This window comes from Galeopterus variegatus, unplaced genomic scaffold, assembly GCF_000696425.1.
Source record: "Galeopterus variegatus unplaced genomic scaffold, G_variegatus-3.0.2 Scaffold55, whole genome shotgun sequence".
Taxonomy (NCBI): Eukaryota; Metazoa; Chordata; class Mammalia; order Dermoptera; family Cynocephalidae; genus Galeopterus; species Galeopterus variegatus.
In genome coordinates this window covers 634,497-659,648 of record NW_007726166.1, presented here as the reverse complement: position 1 = coordinate 659,648, position 25,152 = coordinate 634,497, and the positions used below count along the sequence as shown (strand labels likewise).

Here is a 25,152-nt window from a genome sequence, read left to right as displayed (position 1 = left end):
CTCAAAATCCTCCCAGGACACTTCTGGGTCCCCTCTCAACACTAATCCTTCATTGAGGATAGTACTAAGGAGTAACAGGAGGCCTAAGCCAAGTTCCTGCTTCTCTGCCCTGCCAGGGCCTGGGGCTCCTCCTGATGAGGTGGGAACAGCTTCCAAGCTGGTCTCCACATCCCAAAGGGCCCCTGATCTGCTCACAGCCCCCTCACCAGCCTCAGTCAGCCCAAAGTTTGCTGACTTTTATTGTGTCTCTGCAGAGGGACTGGGGCGTATGCTGGGTTGCTCAGTGACACAGTGGGGCCCACAGTAGGCATTGCACCTTCAGCTGTGGCTCAGATCCTGGTTCTGCTGCTTCCCCACAAAAGGCAGCAGCCAGAGGGGCAGCAGTCCTAACCTACCAGGAGGGCCCCTTCCTGCCTCCCTCAGCAGTCTCCACAGAGTCACGTCTGCAGCACAGTGTCCTCAAAAGGCCCCCTTGGCGTACCCTCCAGGGATGCCCCGGGAGGAGATCCAGCCCCTTGAGGCTCAGTTCCTTCAGCAGGGGCTCAGATCCAGCTCCTGGGGGCCAAGCAAATGTGGCCTCCCCATCTGGAAGGGGCTGGTGCTCACCGCCATGGCCCGATGCCACTACACCACAACCACATGACCTCCTCCTCTTCCTCCTGACTGGCCTCTTCCTGGTCCCTTGAGCCCTGAGCTGAACCAGGGCTATAACTCAGACTGGGTTCTTGAGATCCTCGGGCCTTTTCGGATCTCCTTCCTCTTCTCCTCTTTCTTCCGGCGTTTCTCTTCTTCTCTCAGGGCCTTCTGGAAAGGGTCAGTGCTGGGAATGAACTGAGGGGAAGAGCAGAGCGGACTGATTTAGTCTGCTGGCAGCAGAGAGTCTGCTCTGAACTAGGCTGCTGGCAGGATGTAGGGACAGGAAAGTTGCTTGAACACAGGACCTGCCCTCAGGGAGCCCCAGATATTTAAATGGGCTTGGGGAAAACAGCTCAGTAGGTCTTGAAAGATAAGCAGGAGTTTGCCAAGCAAACAGGATGAGGGAAGAGAAGGGCATTCCAGGTAGAGGGACAGATGCTGAGGTGTGACCCTGCATGGGCATCTGAGAAACAAGAAACAGAGTGAGAGGGCAGAGTGGCTGAGACAACCACAGACCATGAGGGAAGAGAAGGGCATTCCAGGTAGAGGGACAGATGCTGAGGTGTGACCCTGCATGGGGCATCTGAGAAACAAGAAACAGAGTGAGAGGGCAGAGTGGCTGAGACAACCACAGACTCCAGAAGCCCTGCCAGCCGTACCCTTCAGGAGGAGGAGAGGGAAGCCAGCGCAGGTCATAGGCAACAGGTGGGCTGCTGCTTTGAACAAGTTGCGGTCTCTACGCAAGGAAGTGCACATGAGCAGGGGTGGATCAGAGGTCAAACTCCCTGAACAAGAGGTGGGAGGAAGAAAAGAAGGATGGCTGGTGAAGAGATGGGAGCACAGGGAGGATGAGGACTTCAGTAGGGACATGCAACTGTGGTCCTAGACCCCCTGCTCTCTCCCCAGACGGCCTCACTTAACCCAGAGCTTCTGTTAGCCTATGTGGTCAATTACCACTCAAACTCATATCTCCATGTCTAACTGCTGCCTGACAGCTCTACCAGGATGTCCCAAAGTCGCCATGGTTCAATCTCCCCAAAGCCCAGTTCTCTTCCCGAGTTCCTGCCCTGATGAATAGTGGTGCCCATTCCCCAGTCTAGGTGAAACTGAGGAGCCCCTCTCCCCAAGCAGGCACCTCCTCTCCCTCCACACTGAATCCACTGCTAAGCCTGGCTCACTTTGACCCCTGAGTGTCTCTCCTACTGCTATTTCCATCACCACCTCCACCTCTTTCCTCCATGACTCCAGGAACCTCCCAAGTCTCTCCACATCCACTTTGGTCTCTCTCAGGCCATTCTCCTCACTGCAGTTAGATCTTTCCAAATTGTAAATCCGGTCGTGTCACACGCCTGTTTACAACCCTCCCATGGCTCTCCACGATTCCCAGGATAAAGCTCCATATGGTGCAGGAGCAGGCCCACCCCGCCCACCTCTTCATCCCTACCTCGCACTCCCCGCCTTTCAATTCCTGGAGTCCCTGTGCCCTCCCACTTCCAAGCCTTTGCATATGCTGTGGCCTAGGCCCAGAATCTCTATCCAGCCATGCCCCTTTGACACATTAGCTCCAGCTCAGGTGTTGCTGCCCTCAGGACCTGCCCTGACTCCCTGCCAGGGCTGCTTCCTCAGGGCTGTGCTGTCTTCTACTTTGTGCTGATTCTTTCTCAGCGCTTGTCCTATGTGCTCACTCACTTCCTGCCTGTCACCCTCCCATTCCATCAGAACAGGAAGATGGTGTCAGATGTTACTCACCACTATGCTACAAGCCCCTAGCACAGGGTCTGCCTGGCTTCTTGACAGCACTCAGTGTGTCTTTTAAATGAATGAGCCATACTAGAATATAAAATACAATCATGCCCCAAACTCAGGTAGCTATGCTGTGAAACATGCCTCTTATTTGTTCTTAGGGCAAATTTGACAAACGTTTGATTAAGATAGACATTTAAAACAAACTAAGAGCTCCACCTTGTGGAGTAATCTACCTAACAGGTTAGATTGAGTCATGCCTTAGGAAGATGGCAGAAACGACACTTGACTCAGAGAGAGCAAGTGATGTGTTCAAGTCACACAGCAAGTGGGAGGCTCACGTGGAATTAGCCCCCAGGACTCCCACATCCCTGCCCAGTGCTTCCCCTATCTCCTATCTGTACACATAAATCCTGATCCTCTTTGGAGGGGTAAACAGGGAGACTCCTCAAGCCACAGAGGACCCCATACTCTCTGACTCTGGCTGGGGAAGAGCAAGTCAAGAGATCCCAGCTCCTCTAGCCCCAGCTGGCTCAGCCTCACCAGGGGAGCCCAAACCTAGATGAGTCAGAAGAGAAATATGCCCATCCCTTTCTCTTCTCCCTTCCCCACCTAAGCTGGGCAATGTTTACTCATCCATCAAGTCTAAGTTTAGATGTCTCCTCCAGGAAGCTTTCCCTGGCCTTCTCCAATCACACCTGACCATCCTGGGCTGGATTACCATGCTGATGGCCAACACAGCATGGTGGTTAAGAGCACAGCAGGAGAGGTAGATGCCTGCATTCGATTCTGGCTCCATCATTTACTGGTTATGAGACCTCAGGCACGTTATTACTGTACCTCTCTGAGCCTCGGCTGCCTTCATGTTGTGCCAGTTGTCAGTTTATTGCCTCTTTGCTCCAAAGTCACTCTTCATTGCCTGCTCTGTGAAATGCATCTGGATCCAGTCCAGATCTATCCAGTCTGGATAGAGTCCCACACTCCTAAGCTTGGCCTTCAAGGCCCCAGACCTCAGCCCATCTCTCCAGCCTCATCTCCTGCTGCTGCCCAGCAATGGTGCTCTGCCTGCCCCTGCCAGTGACCATACCCTCCATAACATCAAGCATTCCACTCTGGCCACCACCTCCTATCTTTCCTAACTCCCTAACCCTACCATTTCTTTGATCCCACCATGACCTATAATCCATTGTTCCTACTACCTTTTCACTGTCTGTTGTCCCACTCACAGTCTCGCTTCCCCTGTCACGGATTAGAGTTGTGGCCCATCATTAAAACCACTCCTTTGCATACACCTCAACACTCACGTCTCTCTTCCTCCACTGCACGCACATAGCTAAACCTCAGGTCTGGATAGATCCAACCTCCTGCTTACTCCAGCCCCGCAATGTCTGGTCTCACTTTAAATTCCTTACGCTAACCTCAAGCATCGTGCTGCCTGGCAATCCAGGACAGTTCCCTGGTCCACTCACTCTCCCACTCTCCTACACATACCTTTTCCTCAAGCCTCCAGCACTCCCTTCCTCACTCCCAGACCATGACCTTGCTTCCTATTTCACATAGAATGAGTATGCACAAGACAACTTCCACAAGCTGCCACCACCACACCCACCAACCCGTTTGCCTCTGTGCCCATATACTCCACCTCCTCTCTTGTTCAAGGTTAAGGTTCTGCTCTTCCAGGCAAAGCCAACCCTTCCCCATGGCACCATATCTCAGCCCTCCTCTCCTCCTCTGGATGAGGCTCCAGCAACTCACCTCCCCTCTACCCCACATCATCAGTTCTTCACTCCCAAATGGATCAGCCCCATCAACACACAAACATGCTGTAGTATCTCCCAAATGACTAAACTTTGAGCCCACATCCCCGTGCAGCTATTCTCCCATCGGTCTGCTCTCCTTGAAAGCAAGACTCGTCAAGAGAGCTGTTCATACTTGCCACGTCCACTTACATTCTTCCTGTTCTCTCGAAATCCAATCTTTCGTCCCCACCACTCCACCAAAACAGCTTTTATCAAGACCACAATGGCCTCCATGTTGCTAAATCAGGTAGTTGATTCTCAGGCCTCATCTTCCTTCACCTCCAGGCAGTGTCTGACAAGCTGATCACTCCCTCCTTCCTGTAGTGCTTTCCTCACATGGCTTTTTTTTTTTTCTTTTTTTTTCTTTTTCCGTGTCCAGCAACAGATCGCAACCCTCAGTGTCGCCCCCGTACCGGACCGGGACCAGCAACGGGATCGCAACCCTCGGTGTTGCTCCTGCGCCTCGCTCAGCCAGTGAGCGGGAACCGGTCTGTATGTGGGATCCGAACCCTCGGCGGGAGTGCCGCCACGCTTCCCAAGTGGCACATGGCTTCAGGGAAACTACGCTCTCTTAGGTTTGATACTATCATGCTGACAGCTTCTGGGGGGCGGTTGCTGGTTCCTCTTCATTCCCCCAACCTAATTGCAGCCACATCCCAGGCCTCAGGCCTCAGACTGCTTCTTCACTTGCCCGACCCTCAGGTGATCTCGTCCTACCCTTCTAATAGGCATGACTCTCACATTTACCGCTCCAGCTTCCATCCTCCTTGAAATTTAAAATCATATATCCAACTGCCTCCTTGATATCTTCATTCAGATGCTCACCAGGTACAGAAACACTCAACTCCCTCTCCAACCCTCAGTCTGCTCCCACCTCAGCCTACCCATTTGAGGAAATGGCAGCCTCGTTTTTCCAGATGTTCAGGCCCCAAATCTTTGGGTCATCCTTAATGTCTGTCTCTCTCTCTCTCTTTCTCATACACACACACACCACAATCTGCTTCCTCTGCAAATCGCACTCGCACTACTTCCAAAAGAGAACCAGGATCCGACCATTTCTTACTAGCTCCACCGTCACCACCCTGATTCAAGCCACCTTTACCTCCCAAATGAACAAGCACAGCAACCTCCCCGCCTGAGTCCCTGCTCCTACTCTGGCCCCCAGACGATGTTCCACACAGCAGCCAGATGGATCCTTTTAAAGTGGTAAGTCAGAGCCCATCACCCTGCTCTCCAGGCCTCTCAGAGTGAATGCCAAAGCCCCCCCACAAAGACCTCCGAGGGTCTTGGGATCTGGCCTACAACTTTGACCTCATCTCCTCAACTGCCTCCCACCCCCAACATGTTCCCGACGCACAGCTTTTGCACTCGCTGCTCCTTCAGCCTGGAATGTTCTTCCCCGAGATACACAGCTAGCTCTCTCACTTCCTTCAGATCTTTCAGTAAGACTGTGTCCAAGCCATATAAAATTATGACTGTACCCCTACCTTACCCCAGGCATTCCTTAACCACATCCCCTGCTTTTTTCTCCACAGCCCTTGTCACCACCTATTATATTATTCATTTCTTATTGACCATCTGTCTCCCCCAACCAGAATGCTGCTCTAGGAGAAGAGGGCTAGTCCTGCTTTCCAAGGGCTGGGATTCCGTAGATGCTCACTAAATGTTAAATGAATAGGTATGCTATGCATCTGAGCCTTCGTACAAGCTCATCCCTCTGCCTGGAAGGTCCTCCCTCAGCTGGCCCACCCAGCAACTCTTATTCATCCCTCAGCCTCCACCACCGACCTGCCAAGACTGGGTCAGACTCCCCCTCAGGGGGTCCCACAGCTTATTATGTATGCTTCCCTCCTCCACTGGTACAGTCTTGCAAGAAGGGGTGGCAGGTACCCCAGTGAGGAAAACCATAATTATTAGCAACAACATCAAAGATTGGCAGGTCAGTCTAAACTCTCCTATGTGGGAGGTATTGGATAATAGGTTTTAACCATATCCTGATTGTCTAAAGTGAGACCTACTGGTCCGCCCAGGATTTATTCACAGCTGGTTGAGTCCGGGACCCTGGAGGACATGCTTGAGGTCAATACTTTAGGTTGGTCTCATTCTGCTATTTAGAGTGCAGTTGATAATAGTCTTAGTTAAATGAAGTATGAGACAAATTGAACTGGCTTGGTCCTAGCCTCTATTGCAGCTTATTATGTATGCTTCCCTCCTCCACTGGTACAGTCTTGCAAGAAGGGGTGGCAGGTACCCCAGTGAGGAAAACCATAATTATTAGCAACAACATCAAAGATTGGCAGGTCAGTCTAAACTCTCCTATGTGGGAGGTATTGGATAATAGGTTTTAACCATATCCTGATTGTCTAAAGTGAGACCTACTGGTCCGCCCAGGATTTATTCACAGCTGGTTGAGTCCGGGACCCTGGAGGACATGCTTGAGGTCAATACTTTAGGTTGGTCTCATTCTGCTATTTAGAGTGCAGTTGATAATAGTCTTAGTTAAATGAAGTATGAGACAAATTGAACTGGCTTGGTCCTAGCCTCTATTGGTCAGATTACTCAGACTGAACAGCATATTCATGTGAAAATTTGAGTTAAACCAATACATGGAAAGAGGGTTTGGGGTAGACTACTGGAGGAGGCAATTTGCCACAACCCTGAGCATCCCTGCTTGTTCTTGCTGGGGACACAAGAATGCAAAGCCCTAACCACTCTTTACTTGGGCCATTTCTCAAAACTGTATTTGCAGAGAGCAACCTTGAAGGATGAGGTAATGTCTCCCCCCAAAAAGCAGTTTTGCTTCCAGTCACTATAAAAGTGGTGAATTTCCCAAGTTTGGTGGTCCTTGGCTGTGATGCAAACCCACTGTAGCACAGCATCTGCCTGGGCCCCTCTGTGTCACACCTGTGAAACTGGGGGAACAAGGGGAACCAACACAATCACACCAACATTGTGGCTACTGCTTTTACTGTAATAAAGTCTGGTGTCTCTGTCAATGTCCATGAAATAGTAGCAGGCTAGCTTGTTAGCCTGCAAGCAGAGTAAAATCCTAGGCCCCTACAGACCCGACACCCCTCCCTACACCAGGGGCCAGGGCCACCACTGTACAGATTTGATGTGTACAGTCCCTCCAGCCATCCACGCAGCCCTTCCTGGCTCTGCCACCTCTGATTCCTTCCTCCCTTCACTGTATATGTCCCCATTTGTCATCTCAAACTGCAGCCTCCAGCCCTCAGAGCCCACCTCAGCCCCCTGGAATGACAGCACATGCAGGAGTGTTGGACAGAAGCCCAGATGGGTGCTCAGAGGCTCAAGGGCATGGAAGAAGTAGCCTGACCTGCCCTGGTTGCCCTGACATTCACTTGACATGGGATGCACTGGAATGGGTGTGTTCATAGCCTCATAACTGTCCTTGAGAGCTGGGGTCCACAGCCCAAGAACAGACAGGGAGCCTGAGGCTGAGAGAGAAGCAGTGACTTGCCCAAAGGCTCCAGTAAGTGGGTGACAGTATCTGGATGCAGACCCAGCCATGTCTGGGTCCAAAGCCCTCACGTTGTACCTTAGTCCCCCAGCCCCTGCAGGCCTGACTTCCCATGGTCCAAGAGAGGCAAAGCAGACAGAGCCACAACCCCCTGGCAGCTCACCTCTGTGTGGTCTATTTTAAATGGGTTCTGGAAGTCGGAGTCTTTCTCACTGATTCCCAGCTCCTGGGCCATCTGCAGATGAGGAAAAGGTAGTCATCCTCTGCCTTCTCCTGCCTCCTGCTCACCAGAGAGCCAACCCCTTCATGCTGGGCCTGACTCCAGGCTTGGGCAGATATGGGTCAGGCAATACCCTCAGGTCAGCACAGAACCTCTTGAAATGGGACCTCTATGGCCGAAGGTCCCCCAAGGCTTATCACAGAAAACGAAACCAAGCACTGACATTCAGGCCAAACTAAAGAAAGGCAGATACAAGGCTCCCAGCTCACTACCAGAAAGAGGGCTTCCAGACCTCCCCCATGCCAGTCCTTACCAGGCTGAGGATGGGTGAGTGGGGCCCCTGGTCAAAGACGCCTGTCTGATTGCAGAAGCTGATGCCCCAGCGGATAAGGAGGTTCCAGTTGGAGTTGTGGTCAAAGTAGTGGTGAACAATCCTTGGGAAGCGCAGCACCACATCGCCAAAGAAAGCAGTGTTCTCCACCACATGGGAGAAAGCTGGCGAGAGGACCCCAATGACTGGCCAGGGCAGATGCTTCCTACTGCCTACTGGCTAGCCCCAGGCCTCCTCCAGAGAACAGAGGCATCCACCAACCCACCAATTGGAGAAGGGAACAGTGCCCACTGACCACAGGCTGCCAATCACATGTGCAGTGTGTGCGAAGGGCCTTATGTCCACCAGCTCACTGAATCCTTATAACCACCTTTTAGAGGAAAATGTGGCTGCTGTGTCCATTTTACAGGTGGGAAACTGAGGCTCAGCCAGCTAGTGAGTAGCATACCCAGGTCTATCTGTCCAAAGGCACATGTTGCTGCTCAGAAGACTTGTTTGCTGTGGGGACCAGAGCGGGAATGTCATTTTGCATATGGAAGCTGATGCATCAGACGAGGTTTTGCTGGTCCTGACTCCCCTGACATGGCATCCAAATGTCCAGAGGTGGACACTGATGCTAACACAACTACAGTGCCTGTGAAGGGTCAGGTCTGTTAGGAGGCCAGGGAACGGGTCAGGGTTTTTTGGGGGGTTTTTTAAGAATTCTTTCAATTTTATTTTAAATGCTTAAGTTCTTAATAATTTTTAAATTATTTTAGACTTGAATAACACAACACAAAATTCCTTGACTCAGCTTTCTCTAATGTTATCATATGACATAACCAGGAAATCAACAGCAATACAATACTATTAACTAATCTACAGACCTTATTTGAATTTCATCAGTTTTCCCACTAATGTCTTTCTTCTGGTCAACAGTTCAGTTTAGACCAAGTTTAGTTAGTATGTCCATCATGGCAGCAAGTCCCCCAGACACAGGTTAGCATGAAGAATAACTATATGGCCAGCCCTAGAGGCAGCTGCTATTAGAGCCAGCCCTCCAGAGAGGGCCCAGGAAGCCCTCACCAGCACTGGTCAGGTCACCCAGAGAGATAGGCAGACTCCAAAGACTGAAGAATAACTATATGGCCAGCCCTAGAGGCAGCTGCTATTAGAGCCAGCCCTCCAGAGAGGACCCAGGAAGCCCTCACCAGCACTGGTCAGGTCACCCAGAGAGATAGGCAGACTCCAAAGACGTGCCAGGTTGGGCCTGAGACATGTGGGACAGGGACCCTTGGGCTTCAGAATAATCTTGAACCTCAAAGAACTCAGGAGTCAACTTGGTTCAGAGGAAAAAGCCAGAGCAAATAATTTGTCCTCTCATCTGGAAAAGGGAGGAAATAGTGCCTTCTTCATAGTTACAGTGGAGATTAAAGATGGTATTCAATATATAAGGGCTGCTTCCATCCTCTCTCAGACAATGTAATCTAAGAAGTGTTATTGTTAAAATGTAACCAGTTAAGGGAGGGGATGGGGACTTACCCACCACTGAAGACAAATTCTTGGAGGAGGGAATGAAGGGACATCTTATTTACATATTTTTTTATATCGGCCACAAAAAGCATTTAAGGAGACTGGGGCTTTTAGAACAGTAGTAAAGAGGGTTGGTAACTGCCCCCACTGGCTCAGCCACTTTGGCCTCAGGCTTTTCTCTTTCAAATGGGAACAACTCTTGTTTTCCCGACTAGAAGGGTCAGAGTGGTATCTTACTGATCCTGTCCTGGCCCCTGGAGTGGTAGTGGGCAGAGGCTTCTCCCTGGTTCCCTTGCTCTAAGCACAAAATAGCACAAAGGAATATATCTGTGTGAGGGCCCTGACACCGACTCTGGCTCTAAAGCCCAGAAATGCTTAGATAACCAAAGACTAAGTGCCCATCTGCCTGAGGGGGCTGCTTGAAAGGTAGCACAAGAGGGGACTTCCAAGGAAGAAAAGAGTGACAAGAATAGGAAGAAATGAGCAGCTAGAGAAGATAGGGTGGTGGGGAGGAGAGGGTGGGGTTGGGAAGACCATACCATCCTTCAGCTTCTCATCCTGGGGGAAGGGCCCATCTGGGAGGACGTCGGCAGCAATAAGCACTGTCCGGGAATCCTCCAGCACCTGAGGGAATCCCACCTGGGCTGAGTGACTGCAGAGCCTTTCACAGATCCAGCCCCATGTACTCAAACCTCACTTCAACTCTTGTGCATGCAGCTCTCCCCTCATTGAACACCATCCGCTTAGGGAACTCCTACTCATCCATCAGTGCCCAGATCAAAGAGCGGGCCTGTCATAAGCTGCCCCCTGCCCACACACACCTTAAAGAGCCCCTTGAGCATGACATCAAGGATCTTGTATTGCTGGTGGATGTCATTCAGCTGCGCCAGGTTCTTCAGCGCCAACAGCTGCTCCCGCCGCTTCACCTCAAACATCTTCCTGTCTGGGCAACATGAAGTTAAGGGGCTGCCACTAATATTCCTGCCTGGACAATCCAGTGGTCCAGACCCAGAGGGCCCATCCCTTACCAGCATGGCTATGGATGCCCATGGCTCTGACCCCCCAAGGAAGGAACAAACTTCTGAGAAGTATACCAGCCCTGCAACGTATCATTCGTCCTGTTTAGAGAGAACTCCACACCCAATAGCCTGAACTCAACCTTCCAGGACCTGTCTCCTGTTTTCCCTTCCCTGTGGTCTTCCCACCATCTCTCACAACCACCCACTGTTCCAGAACCTTCACCTCCTAGTTTCTAGTCTTTAAAGACCCAGCTCAAAACTCAAGACACAGTGTTTCTCCCTGACCCATCCTGGATCCATCAGAGCACTGATCATAGAGTACAATGATCATTTATTTGAATATTTTCTCCCCCTAGGCCTGAGGATGCCTCAAAGTGGGACTGGTCCTGACTCATCTTTGTATTCCCCAGGCCTGACCTAGGGGAGGTGGCTCAATACACCAGGGTCCAGATGGGTCAGTAATCCAGAGTTCCTGAGTCTCTGCCCAGGGTCTCAACCACAAGGTACTAGGCATATGTATAGTCCTCAATGAGCCTTCATGGCTTTGAAAGATGTGCCTTGCCTTCTCCATTTAATATACGGTGAAATTGAGGCTGAGAAAAGAATTGACTTGTTCAAGGTCTGTCTAAAGCATTTTACCTTTTCTCCCATTTCTGGTGGTAGCCTGTTCCATCCCTGGAATCCCCCAAGGGGTTTTGGGATAGAGAGATCTCATGTATAGACCCCCTCAGAGACATTTCATTAACCCTACCCCCAAACCAAAAGGATACAGATCTTCAGGCTCGGGTCCAGAGAAGTCCTCAGGGTGCCTGTGGCTCCTGTCCCAGAGAGCAGCAAGACAAAGAGGAAGGACAGGAACTGAAGAAAGTCCATATCCAAGACCCTGGAGCTAGAGCAGTAACCCAAAGAAATGGGGTGAGAGCCAGAGGTTGGTGTTACATAAAATGTAGAGTACAGGTGAATAGCAACTTCCCCTGACATGGCACAGCCTCCAAATACCAAGAAGCCCTGAAGCTCGAGCCCCTAGCCCAGGGCCTGTGGCCAGCAGGCACACAGTAAAGACCGATGGGATGGTAGGAGGGAGGAAGGAAGACAAATGTTTGCAACACAGGGTTGCTTAGAGCAGAAGGGTCAGCGTCTAGAGCTCTGGGCTGGAGCCCTGTCCCTGCCCTTGACTGGGGGACCTTGGGCAAATTGCTCAGCCTGAGCTTCAGCATTCTCACCTGTAAAAGAGGGATAAGGAGTTCTCCTCCCTGTTGCAGGGAGGGAGGTCTGGAAGGCACTGCACCTGGGAAAGGAGGGAACTGGTCAATAGCATTCCCTGTCAATCCCTTATCCTGGCCTCCCAGGAAGATATCTGGTCAAGAAGGCCCAAGCAGTCAAAGAGGATTTGAAACTTCTGGAGTTACCCTCTTTCCTGACTTTTGTTATCAGAAAGGAAGATGGGACAAAGGGTGGGAAGAGAGGCAGGATAGTCTTGGGGAAAGAGAGCTGCTACTCATTTTGGAACCACAGGCACCACGTGCAATATATGTTTCTATTCGGGCACATTCCACTTTTATTTATTGAGTTCCTATCACATTCTAGGCACTGTTCTAGAGCTGGGAATACAACAATAAGTAAGACAAACAAAAACCCCTGCACTCATGGTACTTATGTTCCTAGTAGGGGTAAAAGACAATCAATAAACTTGTAAAACAAACACAGGATGAGAGGGAGCTGGTCAGGTGCAACATTAAATAAAGTGGTCAGGAGAGGCCTCCCACTCAGATGACAGCTGCCCAACTTCACCAATGTAGAAACTAAGTCACAGAAAAGTGAAGTGACTACCCAAAGTCACACAGCTATTCTCAAGCTAAAGCAAGAATCTGTTTGACTCTAAGCCCAGGGGCTCTGTCTCCTGTCTCTTTCTAAATAAATAAGCACAGGACACCTCAGATCAGAACTGGGCACTGATCTACCAGGACAACTGCCCCAAGGGAGAGAGGCTCACTTACAGACAGTGAGAGGCTGCAGAGGTCATCCGGAGAACCCCCACCCCCACGCAGATGAGACAACTGAAGCCTATAGTACGAGTTGTCTAAATTCACCCAAGACTCAAGGGAATCAGACCCAGGCTAGGGCAGAACTCGGGGAGGGAGGGGGAATGGGGGGTAACAGACAGCCGGCAATGACTGAAGCGGGGGAGAAATGGAAAAGGAAACTCGAAAAAGTAGACTGCGGGGGAGGGAGGGGAGGAGCGCGAGATCCTGCTTTCTCTACTGTTACCCCCACTTTTTCGGCCTCTCAATCCCACTCCCGCCATGCGAGTCCCCAGAGCCCTTCCCAGCTCGGCGTGCGACTCTGAACCCATTCTACAGGAGACGTGACGGCGGCGGGCCCTGAGCCAGCCACCTGGGGTCGCGGGCCCGGGTTGTTGCCCCCGACCCTTCGAAAGGAGAAGTGTCCGGGTCTGCGAAACCCCCTCCCCACACCCTCCCTCCCCGGGAGCCTGCCGCCTCGCACCCCGCCACCGCCTACCAAGCCCGGCGGTGTGGGAAGGGGCCGGCGGGCCCTCGCGTGCAGGTTGGCCCGGAGCCCCGTCGAGCAATCAGCAAAGGCACCGAACTCGGGAGCACCAGCGAGCGGCAGCTTACGGACCGCCGGGCACCGCCCCGCCCACCGCCCCGCTCCCGACCAATGAACGCGGGCCGCGACCGCCGCGCTCCGCTGACCTCACTTCCGGCCCCGCCCCTCCAGGCTCCGGCGAGCGTCCCGTGCGCTGTCAGTAGGATCCTCGCTCCGCACACCCCGCGCCGCGGCTCTGCCGGGTGCCCCGCGTGACCCTCGGTTAAGATCGGGTTGGAAGTTCAGTCTCCAGTTGGGGTCTGTGCCCGACCTAAAGGGCGCGTCCGCACACTGGGGCCCTACCCCTGCCGGCCGGGTCACCTTTCACGCGCCCTCCCTGGAACTTTATGCCCTTGTTGTTAAAAACCTCAGTTCGCAAGATCAGTTTAGTGGGTGGTGACTAGCACTGTTTTTTTTTTTTAAGGACCTCGCAGAGCTCGCGTTTCGACGGGCACCCGCAGCTCGCGCCTCTGGTCCATCAACTTCTAAACCAAGTTTGTCCGGAGCTTCCTGGCCCGTTCGTTGGCACGCAGTTCAGCCTGTTTTGCACAGGGTCAGGACAACGAGACCCGAGGAAGAAGGGTGGCATGGCCAGTTACAGGTACGGAGCCCTCGCCAGGCGGGAAGGGAGCTAGAGGACGAGGCTGGGCTGGGCTCAGAACGGGCGCGGGCACAGTGGAGCGGACACAGGCAGTAAATAAGAACTGCTCATGTGGGCATATAAATACAAGCTCTCGGGGAGGCTGTGAGGGAAAGGGACAGAGGGCACCTACTGTAGCCAGGAAAGGGCTGAGGCTGGGACACTTTGGCTCAGGAAGGCTGGGAAGGATTTGACCTTCCCTGCCTAGGAATTATACCTTTCTCCACCTCCACACGAGGTTAGGCAGCAGGTAAAGTGCCTCTCAGAGCACTTGGATCACAGCAGCCCCAATGGCATGGACTTTCTTTGCCGTTTCAGCCCCGAGGGTGGCCTGACTGGTGTTCTCTGGGTTCAAAAGAGGTACCCAGCTGACGTTCCTTATGTGTGCTCACCAGAACAAATCTCACCCCCTCCCTCCCTGAAGAGGCCATCCCTCCCTTGCTGAAACAATCCCCTATCCTCAGCTGGAGGAAGACAAGATGAGTTGACTGAAATGTTTTTGGAGAGCCCACAAAGGTATGTGAGTGTATTATTTTATTTCCTGATTTCATTTCATGGAGTAAATAGCTCCAGATGAATGGCTTTAATCATCATACATTTCTCCAAAAATTATGCCCCGACTTTATCTCCAGGTCTCAGTTCTCTCCGTCCCTGGGCCTTCTGAGGGTCAGTCTCTGATGTGGGACAGGGATACAGCCACCCCTCCCAGGCAGCTGGCAGCAAAACATGAGAGGAGAACAGTAGAGAGGTGGGACCAACATGGAGAAATCAATCACACTTGCAGAACCCAAGAAGGGCAACAATTATCAGAAAAGAACAAAGGTGCTCCTACAATAGTGGGATGGATTCTAAAATTGGGATCTGAGGGGCCGGCCCATGGCTCACTCAGGAGAGTGCAGTGCTGATAACACCAAGGCCATGGGTTCGGATCCAATATAGGGATGGCCGGTTAGCTCACTGGCTGAGCATGGTGCTGACACCACCAAGCCAAAGGTTAAGATCCTCTTACCAGTCATCTTATAAAAAATAAATAAATAAAATAAAATAAAATTGGGATCTGAACACCTGGGCTTGGTAGTTGCTATACCAACAGGGAATGGTTCCATGGAAGGGAGGCACCTGGTGGGGGGGGGGGGAGCACTCTAACATGCCCTCCACGCACACACTCTCTCTGGACCCCTGTGTCTCTGGAGTGCCACAACAACTCCCCAGAGGGCCTCTGAACACTGCCACAGCCCCAGGCTTTCTCAAGGACATGCCAGTCACCCAGCACTCTCCCCTCAACAATCCCCTTGTTGGTCTAAGGAGGGAAGAACCTGTTGCCAACTGGGCATGGACAACTTTCTCCAAAACTCTTGGACTAGCTCCTTTCTGAGTTTGTTGATGTGGCTTTGGAAACAGGCAAATCTGAGGTCAAATCCTGATGCTAACACTAGTTGTGTGATTCTGGGCATGTCATTTAACCTCTCTGGCCTAAGTTTCCTTATCTAGGAAAGGGAGCGGGAATAATAGTAACAAACACTAATACAGCACTCACACCAAGTCAGGCACTGTTCTTAGTGCTTTACACATAGTAATTCATTAAGTCCTTGCAACAACCCTAGAGGGCAGGACTACAACCACCTTAAAGGCTCTAGCTGCTGTGAGGATTTAACACAATGTGTCTAATGTGCTTGGTCCTCTGTAGGAACTTAATAAACAACAAGTCATTGTAGTTGCTAACACTGTTCATTATCCTCACTGACCCCTACTTGCTTTAGAAGACAGGGCAGTAGACAGTGTACCTCTCTGTCCTGAGGCATGATGCCACAGCCTCCCATGGCCCGGGTGACCTTGCCCAGGCCAAGGTTCCCACATTCAAGAAAGGATACACCATGTCCTGCAGGGGTGGCTTGGCCGAGGAGGCGCTAGGGGAGAGGCCCTCTAGGGAGGCCCGCAGGGTGTGGGCCGTGCTGTCATCAGCCAGGAGGCCCATGCTCTGGACCTGAGGGAGAAGAGGGCAGGAAGGCCGGCCTTCTCAGCGCCCACTCCACACAGGCCCTCTCTAACCACCCCCCACCCCTGCACTTCCAACCTCCCATTGACTGCTTTGGCCAGAGCTCCCACCCTCCATAGAAGAGAAGGTCTGAGGGTCCACCTTCATAGTGGCTATATGGCATCCCCTTTTCACCCACCTGCAGGAAGAAGCCACGCAGAGCCTGGAGTGTGGTGTTTGAGAGAGCAGACAGGTCAGCCAAAGCTGCCCCTTGTATAACATGACCCACATCTTCATGAGAGAGGATGCTGCTGCTCCGGTACCGCACAAACTAGCCCAGGGAGAAAAGCCCCAAACATGCAATGTTTTGGTATCTCCTTCATTCACAGACATTTCCCATGCCCTTACTGTGCTCAGTACTGGGCTAGGGACACTGTTCTGAAGCCCAGAGAAATCTGCCTTCAAGGAGCTGAGTTGGAGGGTACCACCATGTGCTCTGGTACCTGCTATTCTCCCTTCACTACTTGGAATATCTTTCCTCCTCTCTGCCTATTGATCCTTCATGCCTCAGCTAAAATGTTACCTTCACAGCTAAGAAGCAATTACTTTTTCTCTCTGTTCCCACACCAACCACTGAATTTGTTACCCACTTCACTATCAGTCATAAACTCACTGCTTTGTTTTTTGTTTGTTTGTTTGTTTTGTTTTGTTTTTCCTTTTTGTCTTTTTTCATGACCGGTAACGGGATCACAACCCTCGGTGTCGCGCCCGTACCGCGCTCAACCAGTGAGCGGACCGGTCTCTATATGGGATCCGAACCCTCGGCGGGAGCGCTGCCGCACTCCCAAGCGCCGCACTCCACCGAGTGCGCCACCGGGCCGGCCCCTCACTGCTTTGTTATTTACTGAATGGGCTCTTACTGTGTACCAAGCACTTAGCATCTCTTCTACCACTCATAACATCATATTTAAAGTATTAGTTTACTTATCTACCTCCTTCTCTAGACTGAGGAAGCCTTGAAGGTGGAGCACTTGGCTTATCTACCTCCTCAGTACCTAGCAGACCTGGCTTGAGGCAGGCAGGCCCTGGTCATTTCATGAGAGAAATAAGAGAAAGGGAGTCAGGGTCTCCTGGGATGAGGAGATGTGAACATTCAGAGGAATTCTCTGAGGTCTGCTGTAGGGTAAAGCACACCAGCCCCTCTACCTTCTTTGAGGATTAGAATTACCTAAAATAGGGTGTCCCTGGCCTCTTCAGCACCACCCATTTCATGACATTCTTCAGACCACAAGACCATCATTTCTGCACTTACCAGGGTCATGAGCCTCAAGATCTCAGATTTGAGGAAGGAATTCTCTCCCACATCCAAGAGAGTAAACAGCAAAAACCGATTCCAGGGTTGGGAGGCCACGTGGAATGCTGCAGGAAAACCCCAGTCACTCTGGGTTGTTAATGCCACTTTTCCAAAGGCCTAAAGAGGTTATTCTCCTATTGGCTGCTAAGCTGAAGGAAGGGTATTGGACAAGCTGACCCTAGGAGGTTTTTTTCTTCCCTGGGCTTCTATCCACCTGTGTGGACTGGCTCAGTGAGACCATATTCATATATCCCGTGATTGTGGGAGACAGGCAACAGGAAGGGCTCTGCCACATGACAGCTTTGTGACCTTGGTTAGGCAGATCACTTAAGCTCTATGAACCTCAGTGCCCTCATCTGTAAAATGGGCATGACAGTGTCCTTGCAGGGTTGTTAAAAGAATTAAAATGAGTATGAATCATACAATAGAATGGAAGCCTGTGTGGGCCGGCCCGGTGGTGCACTGCTACAGTGCACCGCTTGGGAAGCGCGGCGGCACTCCCGACGAGGGTTCAGATCCCACATGCAGACCGGCCGCTCACTGGCTGAGCGAGGGGCGGGGGCAACACCGAGGGTTGCGATCCCGTTGCCGGTCCCGGTCCGGTATGGGCGCGACACTGAGGGTTGCGATCCGTTGCCGGTCACGAAAAAAGACAAAGAGACAAAAAAAAAAAAAAAGAATGGAAGCCTGTGGCAGGAGGGTGGCAGGGGCTGGCTCCCTCTAATCTCCCCCATGGGAACATCAGACAATGATTGGGAGGGCTTCTACCAATGTCTGGGCTCCTGGCATGCAGGTAGTCAAGCAAGGCCTCCAGACAGCCAACACAGGCCTGGGACAACAGAGGGTCCTTCTGCAAAAAACAAAAAAAAAAGTTCAGGTCACATTTTGCTCCGAATGGGTTTTGGTGCCAAACAAGAAAAAACATTTGGTTTTCAGAGTTATTTGGATTCCAGAATTTCAGATGTAGGATTGTGGCCCTGTAGATAATCAAGAAATGTTTTTTGGCTTCATTTCTCCCACATATAGAGCACAATGTTCATGTTGGGTGATTTATCTACCTACATATGAGAGTGTGTTTTATTTCAGAAAAGGAGATGGATCCCCACTAAGAGATTCACAGATTACAGACCCTGGAAGAGGCTCATAGTTTATCTAAACCAGGGTTTCAACCCTTTTTTTTTTTAAAGCAGCAGAACATTTCATTAAACAAAATTTTATGCTCTACCAAGCACATGAAAAAATCTCATTATCATTAGTCATTAGGGAAATGCAAATTAAAACTACCATGAGATATCACTATACACCTACCAATAGCTAAAATTAAAAAGACTGACAATACCGAGCACTGGTGAGAATGTAGAGCAACTGGAATTCTCATATGTTGCAGGTGGGAAGGAAAATGGTACAGCCACTTTGGAAAACAATTTGATGGTTTCTTATAAAGTTAAACATATACTTACCATATGTGGTAGGCAGAATTTTAAGATGACCCATGACCTTTGCTCCCAGATATTACTCCTGTGATTATGTTACCTTATATGGCAAAAGGGAGATTGTCTGGGTGGGCCCACTCTAATCACACAAGCCCTTTGGAAGCAGAGTTTTCTCTGGCTGAAGGCAGAAGAAGAACCAAAGAGATTTGAAGTGTGAAAAGGACTCAATGTGCCATTGGCCATTTGAAGATGGAAGGGCCATGTGAGAAAGAATTTGGACAGTCTTAAAAAGCTAAAAGAGTCCTCTAGGGAAGAAGTTAGTTGTTCCCCAGGTTAAGTACCCAGCCTGGCTGAACCTATGATTTCAGCCTTGTGACATCCTAAGTGGAGAAACCTGGTTGAGCCCAACCAGACTTCTGACCTACAGATCTATGAGATAATAAATGGGTACTGTTTTAAGATACTAAGTTTGTGGTAACTTGTTATACAACAATAGAAAACTAATACATCTTTTGACCTAGCAATCCCACTTCTACGTATTTACTCAAGAGAAATGAAAACATATATCAACACAAATATTTGTACTTAAGTAATAAGAGCAACTTTATTCATAATAGCCAAAAATGTAGAAATCCCAAATGTCTGTTGATAGGCGAATGAATAAACGAACTGCTGCACAGCCATATGATAGAATACCGTTCAGCAATAAATAGAAATGATCAGTGATGCACAAAACATCATGAATGAATCTCAAAGCTTTAGCTAAGTAAAAGAAGCTAGATACAAGACCACATATTGTATGATTTAATTTATATGAAATTCTAGAAAATGTAAAACTACAGTGACAGAAAGCAGATCAGTGTTTACCAAGGGTCAGAGATGAACAAAGTGATTGACAGCAAAGGGGCACCTGGGAACTTCTGGGGTGATGGAAGTCATGATTGTGGTGGCGTTTACAAAACTGTATATATTTGTCAGAACTTATCCAATTGTATACTTAAAATTGGTGATTTTTTTTTTTTTTGGTGGCTGGCCAGTACAGGCATCAAACCCTGGACCTTTGCACCATGCTCTAACCAACTGAGCTAAATGGCAAGCCCCTGGCGAATTTTGAGTATAATTAATAAAATTGATTTTTTTTTTTTTTAAAGATGACCAGTAAGGGGATCTGAACCCTTGACTTGGTGTTGTCAGCAGCACGCTCTCCCAAGTGAGCTAACCAGCCATCCCTATGTAGGGATCCGAACCCGTGGCCTTGGTGTTATCAGCACCACACTCTCCCAAGTGAGCCACAGGCCGGCCCTAAAACTGATTTTTTAAGATGTAAAAACAAACTAACAAAAATCCTATGCTTTTTTTTTTTTTTTTTTTCTTTTTTCCGTGTCCAGCAACGGATCACAACCCTCAGTGTCGCCCCCGTACGGGACCCGGCAACGGGATCGCAACCCTCGGCGCTGCCCCCACGCCTCGCTCAGCCAGTGAGCGGGAACCGGTCTGTATGTGGGACCGGTCTGTATGTGGGATCCGAACCCTCGGCGGGAGCGCCTCCGCGCTTCCCAAGAGGTGCACTAGCGCAGTGCGCCACCGGGCCGGCCCAAAAATCCTATGCTTTTTTCATGCTGTTCTTTGGAAGGCAGTGTAGCCTGTTGGTTAAGGGTATGGGCCAGACTTAAGTCTGAATCCTTGGTTAGGTCACTTACCATCTATGTGACCCCAGGCAACTTACTTAACCTTACTGAGTGGGGATAAAAAGATTACCTGAGTTGCTGAGAAGGTTAGATAAGAAAATGGACATAGAGTGTTTAACAGTGCTTGGCACAAAGTAAACACTCAATAAATGGTGACTATATTAGTGAAATGTATGAAATGAGAAACACTCTCCCTCTTTAGCAACCCCTGAGTCTCCTCCACAGAACCCCTAGGGCCTCCAAGGCATATGGTTTGAAATGGTTGAGCTAATCCATCCACCTCATTTTACAGCTGAGAAAACAGGCCCAGAGAGAAAATACTTGATCTGAGGACATCCGTGGCAGGTCTAGACCTAAACCTGAGGTCTCCCAATTTCTGGTCCAGCGCCCCTTTTACCTTCTCTAATCTAAAACGAATTCTTAACCAGTGGGCACTTCTAGCTTCTTCCCAGGTACCCAAGACCACACAGCCACGGGCCAGCATGCCATGGCTTTTCCACTTGGTGAGAAGCTGTGGCTCTGTGGCTGCTCTCTGACCCTGTGTCTACATTAACCCATACAATCAGCAAGTGTCCCCTGGATGGTATGTGAGGAGCCAGGGCTGCTGGATGTTAGGAAAGCTGGAGACTACTAATCAGGTAACAGTGGCTCCTGTTCACAAGATGCACTCCTTGGGACACTGAAAGAATACGGATTTTGTAGCCAAAAATACTTAGGTTTGAATCCTGACCTAAAAGTGTGTGACCTTAGTCTTATTACTTAACATCTCTGGGACTCAGTTTCCTTGTCTATAAAATTGAGATGGTAATTTCCACCTCGTAGAGGAGTCGTAATGAATAAATAACATGTCAAGTGCCTGGCACAGAGTAGGCACTCAGTACATGTTGTTCTCTCTCCCCTTTGTCCCCACCTCCTCCTCTCATAGAACCTTAACCTGACATCATTTGCTTTTGCAGGAATGAATGATCCTTGAGATTAAAGCCTCAAATCTGTAAAACTAATTAGCTCCCTGATTTTCAGTATGATAACACATTCCACTCCCACCCCAATCAGAAAGCCAAGTCTGAGCAGGAAGGATATCTGTCTCTTACCTGCTCAGGCCCACCCTTTACCTTCCGCCAAGGCTCCCCAGGGATGTAGCAGCTGGACTTGAATCAGAGAAGTAAGCCTCAAAGTGCATCAAGACCATCTGACCCTGGTGAGCAAATTATGGAAAGCATAATCAACCAGCCCAGAGAGCCTCATTCCAAACCTCCAGGTGCAGGGCCAGACGAAGGCATATGGCTGCTCTGAGCAGCCGAATCCACTCTACCCCTTCAAACTAACACTGTCATCACCTGTTTAGTGCATACTTAAAGGTGTGGCTGAGCACTGGGGCAGAGGGAAGCCGTTGGTGGAAGTACCTACCTCTCCTTGCTCAGCACTCTCCACTCAGCCAGTCCTGAACCCTGCAATCCCACCTTCCTCCAGAGGCAGGGGCTACATGCTGTCACTCCAGAGCATCACCCTGGCCTCACATTTCCACAAACGGACCTCTTCAGAGTAACATCCACCTCTCCCTACCAACTCCTCCCCATGGAAGGAATGACTAGTTCAGTCGATGACAATGATGTTGTGAGAAGAAACACTCAGCTCAGCCTTTGCAGCAGACTCATTCAAACCCACCTGCCTGTAGAGAGGGTTTGTTTTGGTCTACTCTTTACCAAAGGGTATGCTCACCAGGACAGGCCCTGCCCTCGGTGGGGGCAGAAGGTAGGGCAAGGAGTCCTGGGGTTGTCCAGCTCTGCCAGTGACTGGATCGATACCTTTCACTCTGGGGCGAAGTTGTTGGAAGGCCACTGTAGCCATATGTAAAAGCCTTACCCCATCAGCCTTACCAATCTTTGTCTGATTCCTGTGTCTACTATCCAAACAGTCTCAAACTGGGAGGTGATAGGATACAGGACAGGAGCATTCCTCACTGGCCCTCTAATCCCAGTCAGGGATTTTGCCCCAAATAGTTTATCAAGCATTTCCTTCTAAGCACACATGATTCCTGGAGTTCTAGTCAGTACAATTATATTTTCATTATATCCCCAGGGCCATTTGTGCCCATCAGAATGAACCACTGCCCAGCTCTGCCCTGGAGATGAACTTCTGGGAAATGATTTGAAAACTTTATTTGCTCTGCTTTTCCTCTACCTCTTTCCAGCAAATCCTTTACTTCTAATTCCAGGTCACCTCACTGGCTCTGTGACCCTGTGGCAGTCACACTGCCTCTCTAAACTGCAGCTTTCCATCTCATAGAGCTGACTTGTGTGAGAATCACATGAAATCATACTTATGAGAGGGCTTGAAAAGCTGAAAAGTGCTAACTCTCTGTTTGCTGCCATTGCTATTTTGAATTCTTCTTCTGTTTTCCTCCTCTTCCATGACTAGGCCTATCACCCTACAAGGTACTCCTAGGCCTCTGTCTCATGAGCATTCCCTTCCCCAAAACAAAATCCCAGTGTTGGAATAAACCTTAAGGGTCATCCAAACCAACACCCTTCCCACGCTCCAGCAGGAGTTCTTGCTGGCAGATACCTGGTTTCTGTTTGGAAACCCCCAACCTTAAGACACTCCTCTCCCTTCCTCCCAAAGCAGCCCATTCTACCGTTAGACAGTCCAGACCATGAGAAAGGGCCCCTCCAGTCTTCTTGCAGCTCCACCTATTGACCTAGGTCTCTATCTACAGAAGAACACAGAATAAACTTCTTTTCTACTTTGAAGATGTTCAGAGATTTATAGTCCTGTGGCTCCTCTGAGAACTAAGCAGATAGGAAGCTGGCCCCTGGCTCCTCCTCACCCCCATACCACCTATATCACTCCAGTGCCCACAGCCCTTCCTCAGAGCCCTCTGCTGCCACTGACCTGCCCTTCTCCCATGTGACCTGGCATAGTGGACCCTAGGCACCCACTGCCTGCTCATTTCAACTAACACTTCTCTGCGCTGTGCTCCATTGCTGAGGGAATGGAGGATGTTCTTATAGGCCCATATCACTTAATGTTGAAAGACCCCTTTTATTTTGCAGGTAGAAAAAATGATGATTAGTAAGAAGTGACTTACTGTGTGGAGGATACCAACATTAATAAAGCAAATGTATTTTACAGGACCTAACTTATAGCTTAGTGGGACCACAGCCCTGTAGTTTTAGCAAGGCCAAAGCCCTTTAAGAAATTGCCTAACTTTTTAGAATTGCACATAGAAATGCTAAGCTTGGGAAAAACAGAACACTTTCCCAGGACTAAAGTCTCTGTTGTATATAAAAAAAAATTGTTAACAAAGCAAAAATGCTTGCTCTAAGGGTAGTCATCCTTGGTGCAGCTAAACCTAATGATGGGAAAGTATGTGAGCTACAAGCTTCAAGGCTGATGATTGGGGGATGTTCCACATCTTGCCTTCAGCTGCTTCTTTAAGTTTCTTGGGGAACTGAGTGTTGCCATGATGAATATTTCATTGTTCTTTTTGTAACCACCTCTGTTCCTTTCTGTAACTTTCTTGCCTGGACAATAAAAACCAAGAGAAAACCTGATTTGGGGTTACTCCTAGGAATTCTTCTTGCTTGAAGAAATTGCTCCTTCTGGGCCTCTCACTGTTCTTGAAAAATGGGCTTTGAGTAATCCTTTGCATCTCTGTCACCCTGAGAGAGGTGACATTGCTGAGCTCCTTCACAATGAGAGGCTGGGCGGGAGCCATGATGCAGAACTGTGTGACTCCCCAGCCAGTGCCCCTTCCACTGCATTGTGCTGGCACACCCCAGACCGCTGAAGATTCTGCACATTCTGCCCACCCCTCAACCAGTGGTGCCAATGCCACCTGGCTGCTTTGGCCCAGAGATCTCAGGGAAGACCAGCCAAGAGCGCTAGCTTAGGCCTCATTGTCAATTTTCTCCCTTGATGCCACTTTTTTAAAGTAACAGCTTTATTGAGATAAAATTTACAAAACATAATATTCATTCTTTTAAAGGTACAATTCAGTAGTTTTTATTATATTCACAGAGTTGCACAGCTATATAATTCCAAAATATTTTCATCACCCTAAAAAGAAACCCCATACTCATTAGCAGTCACTCTTCATTCCCTCATCCCTCCCCTCAGTCCTAGGCATCCACTAAGCTACTTTCTATCTGTATGGATTTGCCTATTCTAGGCACTTCATATAAATTGAATCTTATAATATGTGGCCTTCTATGTCTGGCTTCTTTCACTTAGCATAATGTTTTCAAGGTTCATTCATGTTGTAGCATGTGTCAGTACTTCATTCCTTTTTATGGCTGAATAGTATTCCTTTAGATGGATATACAATTTGTTTGTCCCTTCTTCCGTCAATGGACATTGAGATTGTTTCCACTTTTTGGCTATTATAAAGAATGCTGCCATGAACATTCATATATAAATTTTTGTGTGAACATTCTCTACCTCCTTGTCAACACTTGGTATTATCTGTCTTTTTATTTTTAGCAACCTCATTGTGTGAAGCGTGCCACACTGTCATTCATTTGTGTCATTGCAACACTTCTTGCTCACCAGTTACCTTGCCTCCAGTCTTTCTCCTTCCACTCTTCTTTCCTACTGTGGTCCAGAGGGAATTTTCAAAAACACAGTCTGATAGAAGTGCTTCCATGGCTCCCCACAGCACTTCTTAACCTGGCACACAAGGCATTGCCCAGTTTAGCCCCTGCCTAGCTTTTCA

General features: G+C 49.6%; 2 protein-coding genes across 2 annotated transcripts in view; both read right to left on the bottom strand.

Moving 5' to 3' along the window:
* Positions 1 to 705: 705 nt before the first annotated feature.
* Positions 706 to 12,024, bottom strand: CCDC134 (coiled-coil domain containing 134). The gene is made up of 4 exons (XM_008574246.1): positions 11,965 to 12,024; positions 11,512 to 11,630; positions 10,544 to 10,665; positions 706 to 831 (listed from the first exon to the last, which is right to left on the bottom strand). Exons 2-4 carry the CDS (start codon positions 11,612 to 11,614, stop codon positions 706 to 708), a joined length of 351 nt encoding a protein of 116 aa, XP_008572468.1. The 5' UTR covers positions 11,615 to 11,630; positions 11,965 to 12,024.
* A 2,478-nt stretch (positions 12,025 to 14,502) lies between these two features.
* MEI1 (meiosis inhibitor 1) overlaps positions 14,503 to 25,152 on the bottom strand; it is a 98,465-nt gene continuing 87,815 nt past the window's right edge. Inside the window, exons 27-31 of the mRNA XM_008574472.1 lie at positions 18,086 to 18,167; positions 17,276 to 17,382; positions 16,163 to 16,294; positions 15,860 to 15,972; positions 14,503 to 14,701 (exon numbers count right to left, since the gene is read on the bottom strand). Of these exons, the coding sequence (XP_008572694.1) occupies positions 14,656 to 14,701; positions 15,860 to 15,972; positions 16,163 to 16,294; positions 17,276 to 17,382; positions 18,086 to 18,167 (480 nt within the window). The 3' untranslated portion in view covers positions 14,503 to 14,655. The remainder of the gene's footprint in view (positions 14,702 to 15,859; positions 15,973 to 16,162; positions 16,295 to 17,275; positions 17,383 to 18,085; positions 18,168 to 25,152) is intronic.